Source organism: Aotus nancymaae, unplaced genomic scaffold (assembly GCF_030222135.1).
Source record: "Aotus nancymaae isolate 86718 unplaced genomic scaffold, 86718_ANA_hifiasm-v0.15.2.pri h1tg000025l, whole genome shotgun sequence".
Taxonomy (NCBI): Eukaryota; Metazoa; Chordata; class Mammalia; order Primates; family Aotidae; genus Aotus; species Aotus nancymaae.
Window position 1 is genome coordinate 30817354 of NW_026988438.1, and position 12363 is coordinate 30829716.

Sequence of the window (12363 nt, forward strand, 5' to 3'; positions counted from 1 at the left end):
TTTCTCAATTGTCCTCAAATAGGATTAAAGCACTTTCCTTTGTGACTCCATGGTATGTTGAACATGGCCATCCACAATGTTTATTTATTTGCTCCCCTGATTGCCCACTCTAAAGTATGAAATTCTTCCATGCCTCAGCCTCCCGAGGTGCTGGAACTACAGGTGTGCATGCATGCGCGCACACATGCGTAGGTCATTTTCCCACCAACAGTAGTAGAGCAACTCCGTTTCCTTGGCAACAGTAAAAACGAACAATAAAAATAGAATCACTATACTACAATAGGAATTATCTTTCAAACCTCTTGCTTCAATTTCCCGAATGCATATGTCCACCACCATGGGTCTCTGAGTATTGTGGGCCTTCACGAGTGTTGTGAGGTCACAACAGTACACTTTCTTGATCCTCTTGAGATCAGGTTGGCAGTCATTGGGAACGTGCTTGGAACACTGTTTGTGTACGTTCAGTCCACAGTCTGTAAACAAAGAAGCCACATTAGCCCTAGCCCAGCCCTTTTGTCAAAGTGCAACACAAATTATATGTTGCCCAAGATAAAAATATCACCACCCAAGGGTTTGACGTATTTCTCTGGAACATCTATCTCATTTCAAGGTGATACTCTCTACAAGATGAATAGGAGTATCATCTCTAATCACTAAACCCTTATATGATTCCATTTTTCTCATTAAGCCTTCTTTGTTGCTGGACCTTAAGAACAGAACATCTGAGATCGTTGAGGTAATTGATCAGTTTTTTTTGTATATGTTTTCCTGTTTCAGGCTGGAACCCTTTGGGTCCACAAGTGGGCTTTTGGGTTTGGATTCTCAGACAGTCCTGGCTTATAAAGGGCACCTAGGGCTTGTTCCAGGGTGTTTTCTTTGAGCTCTTGATGCTCCTTGTGTGGGAGGCAGAGGTGCTCTTTCCACAGGGCTCTCTAATCTGTGCTTTGAGGAGCCCATGACCATTGGTATCCTTTTCCCCTTTCTTGGAAGGTGGCCCCATAGTTTCCAATCCCTTCCTCCTTGGGCAGTTTGGGAAAGCTGCTCTCCTTTTTACGTGCCTTATTTTGACACCTGCGAGTGGAAATAATGCCTAACTATATTTACCAGTAGGAGTACTTGAGAGTTTATACCAATGCCATGTAATGTTATTTATAAAGTTCGTAGGAAAACCCAAAACTGAAAAAGGTGCTTTTAAAGTTAAATGAACTAACGGAGAGCTGTTAGCAGTCTATATCCACTGACGGAATTTCTCTGGCACAGTTGGCCGGGCGTGGTGGCTCATGCCTGTAATCAGCACTTTGGGAGGCTGAGGCAGGTGGGCAGATCACCTGAGGCCAGGAGTTCCAGACCAGCCAACATGGTGAAACCCCATCTCTACTAAAAATATAAGAAGTAGCTGGGCTTGGTGGTAGATACCTGTAATCTCAGCTACTCAAGAGGCTGAGGCAGGAGAATCACTTGAACCCAGGAGGCAGAGGTTGCAGGGAGCCGAGATTGCACCAGTGCCCTCTAGCCTGGGTGGCAGAGCAAGACTCTGTCTCAAGAAGAAAAAAAAAAGGCACAGTCTATATTCTGTTACATTCTGAAAGATAAAAATTCAGTACTGAAGTTGTTCAAAGTTGATGTGCTGTCTACTCAAAGTGTCTTCTAATACTGTTTTCCTAGGCACAAAGAATAACACACACACAGATGACAATGAATATTGTAGTCAGCTGCTTTATAAAATAGGACTTAACCACACCAAGAACCTGAGAGGATCTAAACTTTTATAAAATCAGTGGTAATTTCTAAGTGATTTTCATGTAATTTTTATTGGCTGAGTTCTCTGTCTACCCTCCTTCCAAAGGAAAAAAAAAACAGTTCTAATTCATCTCTTTATCAATGTGAGAAATTCAACAAAGCTCAAGTGAATTCAATAATATTTTGATACATCTATCTAGTGAATGTAAATTTTGGCTAACTGCGCTCAATAGAGGTGGCTGGTTCTCTTGTTGAATCCTCTTTTACAGGAGATCATAATAGCACCTACCTCTTGGCATTAGCCATGAGGCTCAAATAGAAGTTAACAAAATGTTTAGCATAGTTTCTGAAATATAGTCAGTATTGCATATGTGTTAAGTCAAATAAAATAAGTAGCAAATATGGTGATAAAAAAATTGAAGAATATCTGCCCAGCTATTCTTAAGTGATTTCATTAGGAATTCTTAGTATGTCTTACAAACTCCATTTACATTTTTTTTGTTAAATTCTGGTAAATATACATAAAATTTATCATTTTAACCATTTTAAGTGTATGATTTGGTGGCATAAAGTACATTCACACTGTTATGCAACCTCTACCACTGCCATCTCCAGAACTTTCTTCATCTTCCAAAATGGAAACTCAATACCCATTAAACTCTCCATCCACCCATCCCCTGTAACTACCATTCAACTTCCTACCTCTTGGAATTGCTACCCTAGGTACCACATATAATAGGAATCATACACTTTCATTTAAGACCTAAAGCGACAATGTGTTTATGTAGTTTAATATTGATATTTTATTAAAATTAAGTTGTTTTATAACAAATGTAAAAATATTCCAGTTTTTACAAAGTAATAGAACTCCATGTGCTACAAATAAAGTCCAGTGCATTCTAAAAAATACTTAATATATGGAAAGCTGAGAGGTAATGATGGTTCTTCCTAACCTTTCATGATCAGTTTTCAGCCTTCCTTCTGCTAAGAGGAAATATAAGGCCAAAGAGTAGCCACTGGAAAATACTAACAATATGGCCGTAGAAAATGTCTTCTTTAAAAAAAAAAAAACAGAAAAAAAAAAAAAACAAAAAAACCCTTCTATCCCAGAGAAAGATGAAAAGTTGCTGTTCACAGCTAACATGAAGCCCAGAGTTTTGTTCTCCTAATATTGACTTTGGAGCAATTTCTTGCTGAAATTGGATAATATCAGCAATTAGGGATATTTTTGGTAGGTACAATATGGACAGGCCAAATTAATGACCACTGAGTAATTCAGATATTCTACCCCTCTGCTCAGTGGCTGAGCTGTGAGATACTTTGCGACTCCTGGCAAGTCAGTCTGTGGTGTTAATCAGGGTTTCTGAATATTTCTGGAGAAGCTGCTTCTGAGCCTCTGTTGACCATGCTTAAACACAGACCTGCAGTGGGGGAGCTAGAACTCCTTGAACCATCCAAGTATCAATACCAGTGATTACTATATTTACACAATAGAAGCTAGAAGCCCTTTCCAGGCAGAGAGGAGGACGTAAGTTTACACGATGCTGTGAGCCAAAATGGGAAAGATCACCTTAATTAGTGTCATCACCTTATTGTATTCTAAATGCTCCTAAGATTTTTAAAAATCATATCCTAGCAAGGAAGAAGTCAGTCATGGTATTGGTAGAAACCCAATCAATATGAGAGGAAGCTGGTCTTGCTCCCAGCCACGGGTGTTTGCCAGAGAAATCATGGCAAGATGAATTAGGAAACCCAGTTGCACATTAATTTGGCAACTCTTTATCATTGTGTTAGATGTACCTTAATAAGATGTGTGCTATTACCAATAGGTGTATACCTCCAATTTCAGGTGGAAAATCACCCAGGCTTTCAAACTACTTTGAAAATACGTGATATCTGAGTGCGTACTTTCACTGCTAATCTGATGACAAAGAGATACTGAGCATGAGCTCTGGAATCTGGCTGCCTTTGAATCAATATTCTCTTCCTTACTGCATAGCCAAGGGCAAAGAACAAGCCTCTGTGTCTTCTTTTTTTTTAAATTGAGGATAATTGCATCTCGCCCAAGGTCTGTTGGTGAGGCTAATGACATGATAAATAAATAGAGATTAGCCGGTGCCTGGTATGTGGTTAATTTTTACCAGCACTATTACTATTTTTATGTCTTACCTTTTGTAGAAAGATGGGGTAGGAAAAAGTGTGGCTTTTCGAGCTATGCACTTCCATTGGAATTGATTCTTTTTTTCTTTTAAGGACTACTGCCTATTGTGAGAGGCAGGTAGGTGTTTAAGGAAATGTATTTTTTTTTTTCTTTCCTTGCATAAACATGAGATATTCTTTTTCATTCCTGCAAGCACTTGAACTACTTTCCCCATTAAGCACAGACAGGCCTTGAACCCTGCAGAAAGCTAGACTTTTGAGCTAATCTGAGCATGTTTCCCAGCACTGGAGAGACATCCTTCAGCTCAGCACAGTGGCATTTTATATAATTGGAAAAGAAGAAAGTTCTGTGTCTACCTGAGCACCGGACCCCTTGGGCGATGAGCCCCCACATGAAATTGGCACAATATTCACACCAGTGTGGGCCTCGGAATGTGTGGACCTGTGATCCAAAAAGAAGAAAAATGTCAGAAAATTCAGAGTCATTTAAAGGCAGGTAGCCTCAGACACATCACTGAAGATCAGCGGGAACCATCCCCCACCGGGCTTTCCTTCCAGTAAGGCAGCTGCAAACAGATCCTAAGAAAACAGACCTGTGCTTTGATCTTTGAAAATCCTTCATCGATCCAGGACATGCCCCAGGACAGAGTCCGAAAGGAGCATGGACAAACAGAGTATAGGTCATGGCATCAGCTAAGGAGTGAGACTCTTACCACCCACAACAAGGCACTGTGTGGACAAACCCAAGAGAGCAGCCCAAGCTGGTCGCTATAACCTGCATTTAGCTCAGCAAATTCTGGAAGGCAGAACTCATTTACTGTGTCCTTTCGACTGAAGTTTTCCCATCTCTACACTATCCAGGAAGGTATAAATAAGACATGATTATGGGATAATTAAAAGGTTCCAAGTCTTTGAGCTACTTCCAAAAAAAGGCATTTTAAAAAGTAAAGGAGTTGGCCAAAAACGCAGGCAGCCAATGGGGCCTACGGAATTGCTTTCCCCACAGATTGTGCCTATATTCAGTAGGACTTGCTGTGGCTTTCAGGTGAGTAAGCTGAAAATCTCTCCCGGGTGACCAAAGTGTCTGATGCCCCAGCTAGTTGTTAAATATTCTGAATATCACAAAGTAAAGATATTCTTATCTCTGATTATTGAGGCATAGGTCCTCCTCTATTAAATTACGGTTTGAAATAAAAACAAAACAAAGCAAAAATATTGGCATGAAAGAGCTTTAAGAAGCAGATGTGGCCGTGGTCAATCTAAAATTACCATAGGCAGTCTATGGGGGGCATACAAATGTGCACGAAAATGTCCTGAATTTTTACGAAGTGAAAGTATCATAAAACATTATAGAAGGCCTTTCAAAGTCATAAACCTCTATTAACAAGTAAAAGAAATGTAGACAATGTTATTATTATTATTTTTTACAAACTGCTTTTATTTAACAAAAAAGCAGGATGACAAGTATAGTCACAATCTGAATTCTACTTAAGAAAAAATAGCCTCAGTTTGAGGTCTTTATTCATATATATTAGTAATTGGGTATACATAAAGAGGCCAACAACACGGATCTGGACCTCTTCTAAGGAAACTCACTGATGAGTAAAAGCAGAGAAAGAAGATAAGCTAGTTAATAAATAAAAAAGAGTAACTTGTGACTGCAATAAAGCAAAGTTACAGTAGTCTTTCTGGCATTTCAGTTGATCACATGCAAACTGCCTACTATATAGTTTCTGCTTTGAAAAGGATACACAAAAAATTCTCAACATTTTTCTAGGGAATGACCCTAAGACATGACAAAGCATTTTTTTTTTACAGGAATGCAGAGAATTCATCCCAGAAGTACTTACAGGGCCAAATGTCGTAACTGACTTAAGAGGCCCACCGAGATTGAAATCGGTACTAAAAGAATTCCTCAGTAAAGTATCCTATTTGGTGGACATTTTCTAAATTCAGCAATCATACATTTCTTAACATTTTATTAGAAATGCTTAATTATGGCAGCAAAGTCAATTATTAATCTGCTGTGAAGTAAGATCAATTAAATATAATAAAACAATATGTAAAATGCAACTCCAGGAAAAAAAAAACTATCAAAAGGGCTACAGAAGGAAAAAAGATGAGGCTGCTACTAGAGAGAGCAAGGGGGGCCGAACCTCATCCAGGATGGTCAGGAAAGCCTCTCTTGGAAGTTGACCTGATGGAAAAGAAGGGCCCGTTCTCTTCCACAGGGAAAGAGAAAGGAACAGAGATCATTCCCAGCAGACAGAATACATGGAGAACTTGCAGGAGCGGAAGAACTTGTTGTGATGAAGGAACTAGATGGCCAGGGTGGCCAGAACACCAAAAGTTTCGAGGAGAGGAACTGAGATGAAGTTGAAGGTAGGAGAGGAAAAGTTTCACAGGGCCTTAAAGGCTTTATTCATGAGTGTGGATCTGGTTTTAATCTAGGTACAGGAGGAAGTTCTTGTTAGGCCTCCATGTGCAAGCCTGGACCCAGAAAGTCTTTAGTCCTGCCTGTCTCGGCTGATCTCCCCCCGCCCGCACGCTCTGCCATCTTTTTTTTTTTCTTTTTTTTCTTTTTTTTTTTTTTTTTGAAGAGACGGGGTCTCACTATGTTACCCAGGCTGGAGCGCAGTGGCTATTCACAGGCGCTATCCCACTACAGATCAGCACAGGAATTTTGACCTGTTCTGCTTCCAACCTGGGCCAGTTCACCCCTCCTTAGGCAACCTGGTGGTCCCCCGCTCCCGGGAGGTCACCATATTGATGCCGAACTTAGTGCGGACACCTGATCGGCGTAGCGCACTACAGCCCAGAACTCCTGGGCTCAAGTGATCCTCCCACCTCAGCCTCCCGAGTAGCTGGGACGTGCCACCGAGCCCGGCCCACCCTGCCATCTTAACTGTTATTATGATCATGTGAATACTCCTTGCTTCACCCTGCCATCTTAACTACTCTTAGGCCTTACCCCACCCGCCAATGTAAGTGAACTTACGGTAATGTATATTCCTTGCCTCTACCCCCACCACTGTAACTGATCTTACTCTGTAACTTTCCACTGCCCACCCCAAACCTATAAAACCAACTCCTATCCCATCGCCCTTCGCTAACGCCCTTTTCAGCCTTAGCACATCTGCACCCAGGTGAATAAACAGCCATATTGCTCACACAAAGCCTGTTTAGGGGTCTCTTCACTCAAAGCGCACGTTTTTAACAGTTCTTGGAGGACGTCACATTTATCTCTAAAAAAGATTATCCTGACAACTGTGTTGAAAATGAATGGGAGGATGTTAATAGTGGACTAGATTTGAAAACAACGTTGTAGTCTATTTGAACAATGGTAGAGTCTAAGACCTGGATGCTGGCAGTGGAGATGGAAAGTGGATGAATTTGAGATATATTTTGAAGATGGAATTTATAGGACTTGATAATAGAATAAGTGTGGGCTGTTGAGGGAGAGAGGAGTCAAGAATGACTCTGAGATTCTAGCTTAGGAACTGGGTAGATGATGATATCATTTGCTGAGATGGGAAAGACACTCTTTTGGGGAGAAATTCAAGAATTCCATTTTCAATAAGTTAAGGTTAAATGTGGCTATGATATCCAAGTGTTAGTGTCATGCAGGAACTCATAATTTGATAGCTCAGAGGACGGGCAAAGACCAGAGGTATAAATTTCACCATCTATGATGAATAGATATTTAAAATCGTGTGAATGAATAAAAAGTATAGTCATGCATCTCTCTCTTTTTTTTTTATTGTATTTTAGGTTTTGGGGTACATGTGAAGAACATGCAAGATTGTTGCATAGGTACACACGTGGCAGTGTGATTTGCTGCCTTCCTCCCCTTCACCTATATCTGGCATTTCTCCCCATGATATCTCTCCCCCACTCCCCACCCCCCACTGTTCCCTCCCCTATTTCTCCCCAACAGACCCCAGTGTGTAGTGCTCCCCTCCCTATGTCCATGTGTTCTCATTGTTCAACACCCACCTATGAGTGAGAACATGCGGTGTTTGATTTTCTGTTCTTGTGTCAGTTTGCTGAGAATGATGGTTTCCAGGTTCATCCATGTCCTTACAAATGATACAAACTCATCGTTTTTGATGGTTGCATAATATTCCATGGTGTATATGTGCCACATTTTCCCTGTCCAGTCTATCATCGATGGGCATTTAGGTTGGTTCCAGGTCTTTGCTATTGTAAACTGTGCTGCAATGAACATTCGTGTGCATGTGTCCTTATAGTAGAACGATTTATAATCCTTTGGATATATACCCAGTAATGGGATTGCTGGGTCAAATGGAATTTCTATTTCTAGGTCCTTGAGGAATCGCCACACTGTCTTCCACAATGGTTGAACTAATTTACACTCCCACCAACAGTGTAAAAGTGTTCCTATTTCTCCACATCCTCTCCAGCATCTGTTGTCTCCAGATTTTTTAATGATCGCCATTCTAACTGGCATGAGATGGTATCTCAATGTAGTTTTGATTTGCATTTCTGTAAAGTCATGCATCTCTTAATGATGGAGATACATTCTGAGAAAAGGATCATTGGGGGATTTCATCATTGAGGGGATAATCCTAGAGTGTACTTGCACAAGCCGAGATGGTAGAACTTACTACACATCTAGGCCATATGGTATGACCTATTGCTCCCAGGCTACAGACCTCCACAGCATGTCACTGTACCAAATACTGTAGGCAACTGTAACATAACAGTAAGTATTTATGTACCTGAATGTATCTGAACATAGAAAAGGTACAGTAAAAATACACTATAAAAGATAACAAAAATTGTACACTTACATAGGGAAGCTCCATTATAATCTTATGGGTTCACCATGATATATGTGGTTCGTTGCTGACCTAAATATTGTTATATAGCACATGACTATATTAAGAGTTGGGAGCAGAAAACAAAAGCGAGCTCATCCCCAAGCACTCAGTGTTCAAACATTCAGAGAAAACCAACAAAGTGTTCCAGAAGCCAAGAGGTGAAGAATGTTTTAGGGAATGAATGGTCAATCATGTTGAATGCTGTTAAGAGGTCCAATAAAATAAGTACTAGTGACAAGCCTGGGCAATATAGTAAGAGCCTATCTCTCAAAAGAGTTTGAAATTTAGCTGGGCATAGTCGCACATGCCTATGGTCCTAGCTACTCAGGAGGCTGACGTGGGAGGATGGCTTGAGCCCAAGAGTCCAGGGTTAAAATGAGCTATGATGGCGACACTGTACTCCAACCTGGACAACAGACTGAGATACACACACGTATACACACACACACACACACACACACACGAAATATAGATTTAATTAAACCAACAAAAAGCAGGAAAGGAGAAAAAAAGATGCAATAGAAAACCACAGTGAATACAGAAAAAATCCTTATACAACTCTAATCATTATAAGTGGCTCTAATTCATCACAAAAAAGATTTTCAGATAATATTTTAAAAATCCTTTCAAGAAACCCAACTAAAACATAACGCAAGAGAAATGTTGTAAGTAAAACAGACATACCTAGCAAACTAGCCAATAGAAACCAAAAATAGAGCAAATATATATATATATATATATATTTGATTGGTGATAAAGATAATAGATTTATTTTTACCAGAAAGATGTAATTTTGAGCTTATATATGAGAATATGGTCTCAAAAATATAAAGCAAAATTTAAGACTTACAAAGAGAAATAGACAAATCCACAATCATGATTTTGATATCTTTCTCAGAAACCAGTGGATCAAATAGAAAGTTGATATATGAATACAAAAGGGATCGCATATTGAGCAATTAAAAGAACACACACACTTTTCAAAACCACTTGGAATATTCATACCAATTCACCACAAATTAAGCTTCAACATACACCAAAAATTGATACCATACATACCATATTCTGAATATGATGCAATAACATTTCATATAGAGAGGCAAACCCCAGTATGTTTGGTACAGTATATTTGGTACCAGTAGTATACATTGAAAACACAAGAAACCAAATCACACTTATATGGATATCTGGTATATCTCAGAAGTGAAATTACAAATTAATGGGGGAAGAATGTCAGACGAATTATATTCTATTTTCATCTTATTTCCACCTTTCCAGCAACTCATTATTCACTTGTTTGTTTGATTGCCTACTTTGAACTTGGCCCTGTACTAGTCCTTGGATATACAAAGGTGAAATACATCAGAGGAATAAGAACTCCCTGCACTCAAGGATCTCATTATGTACAAGAATAAACAGCCAACATAAATAATCATGTGTCAGGTGATGCAGGAGAACATGTAGAATATCCAACGGTGGTATAATGGAGAGAATAATAAATTCTTCCTACAAGTCTAGGGAAGGGGATATTGAACAGGGCTGTGAAGGATGGATAAGAATTCACCAGCCTGGGGCCAGGCGTGGTAGCTCACGCCTGTAATCCCAGCACTTTGGGAGGCCGAGGTGAGCAGATCACGAGGTCAAGAGATCGAAACCATCCTGGTCAACATGGTGAAACCCCGTCTCTACTAAAAATACAAAAAATTAGCTGGGCACGGTGGTGTGTGCCTGTAATCCCAGCTACTCAGGAGACTGAGGCAGGAGAATTGCCTGAACCCGGGAGGCGGAGGTTGCAGTGAGCCGAGATCGCGCCATTGCACTCCAGCCTGGGTAATAAGAGTGAAACTCCGTCTCAAAAAAAAAAAAAAAAAAAAAGAATCCACCAGCCTGGGAAGGCCTGAGCAGGTGGGAAAGTGATGGTGTTCACTGAGAGCAGATGACTTGAGGAAGACATTTCATAAAAGAAAAAACAGCATAACAAAAGCCCAATGAAGGAAGGCTTGGGTTTTGAAGGGCATTCTTTTCTTGCAAATGGTGATTAAAAAAATGACATCACATTGTTCTTTGACACATCTTGAGTGAATGAAATAACCTCATGGCACATATCCCTCTATCTTGGGGTAAAAATGAAAATGCAATATTTAGAAATTAAGAGTGGCTACATGATGCATGTTGACAAAATATAAACTGGCCTATTGTTTCAGGAAAAACAGGGTAGGCTATTCACAGATTTTCTAAAATTTCACCTTTTGCCAATATTTTAAAAAATATTTGAGCACATCAGAATTGCATTTAATGATTATCACTGTCCATATTACCAACAGCCTTTCCCAACAAGTCTCCCCACTGCCTTTGAGCTCATTTGTCCAGCCAAATAAATGCACAGATATCTCAAATAGCAAGTAACGCCCAGTGTCCCCACACAGTCCCAAAGAAGTAAAACAAAATGAAAATAGAGCAGGGACGTAAAGTTAAACATTATTTTAGGCCCATTGCCTCCTTTCCTCTTTGGTGATGGGCCATTGCTTATTTTCATGACCCGTATATTGTTCAATTTTCTTTTGGATCCACAAGGACAGTCTCTAGACAGAAGGCTATATGCAAATGCTGAGGGCATGCTTTGAGCCATTTTATTTCGCTTCTCCTTATTATGTCTACCCTTTCAATGAAATACATCATATCTTAAAATTCACCGGTCAGCTTTTTCCATTTTCTGAAGTTTATTGATTTGCAAGGATATCTTTTTAGAGAAAGAACATTTTGAAAACTTTAGGGCAGTAACTAAAATATTCTAGACAGGAAGAAAATACTCCAGACAGGAAGAATGTCTGTCCAAGACTATTATACTAGGCAAGGTCTGCCTGGAATTCAAAAACCACACCAAACAAAAAAGATGATATTACATGAGATAAGGTATGTTTGACAAATAGCCCAGGAATGGCTACTTAGTAAAAACAAGAGCAAGAAGAGACATCTAGAAAGATCTCAGGCATTTAGCAAGTATCCCTCAACATAGCTCTTTCTAAATGAACCGGATGTTATTTGTCTCACATCTGCTGAATCTGGAAGGCAGTATTCTCTAGTGGTTTTATACCAGATATGTTTTGATGTGTCAGTGTAGACGCCACCCAAATGTATTAGTATCAGCTCAGCCTGGGATCTAAGTGCTGTTTCCAAAGAAGGAAAAAGTGCTGTTTATGATGTGCAGCAGTTGAGAATTTTTGCTTTTTCTTACCAGTATACATCATGATTTCTTAGCCTTGGCACTATTCATTAACATCTTGGGCTGGAAAATTCTTTGTTGTAGGGGGCTGCCTTGTGCACTACGGGATGCTTAGCAGCATCCCTGGCCTCTACCCACTAAATGCCAGTAGTGCCCCGAGCTGTGACAAATCACAACTATCTCCAGTAATTGACAAATGTCTCCTGGGGAGCAAAGTTTCCTCTATTGAGAAGCACTGGTATAGACGGAAACCTTATTGCCTCAATTTGCCATTTCTATTATTCATATTAAAAATCAGAACTTTATTCTTTTGCTTTGAAAAGGAATTTTTGGGTCAGAGGCAGTTTGTTTAGCTACTTTATGTTCACAGAAGAGAGAGCTAAAGTCCCTACCAGC

The 12363-nt window shown here is 39.8% G+C and overlaps 1 protein-coding gene across 2 annotated transcripts in view; it reads right to left on the bottom strand.

Moving 5' to 3' along the window:
- The window catches only part of CHN2 (chimerin 2), a 318704-nt gene that overhangs the window by 12944 nt on the left and 293397 nt on the right, over positions 1-12363 (bottom strand). For both annotated transcript variants that reach the window (XM_012447769.2, XM_012447770.2), the window contains exons 8-9: positions 4258-4342; positions 300-473 (exon numbers count right to left, since the gene is read on the bottom strand). In XM_012447769.2, coding sequence (XP_012303192.1) covers positions 300-473; positions 4258-4342 — 259 coding nt within the window. The remainder of the gene's footprint in view (positions 1-299; positions 474-4257; positions 4343-12363) is intronic.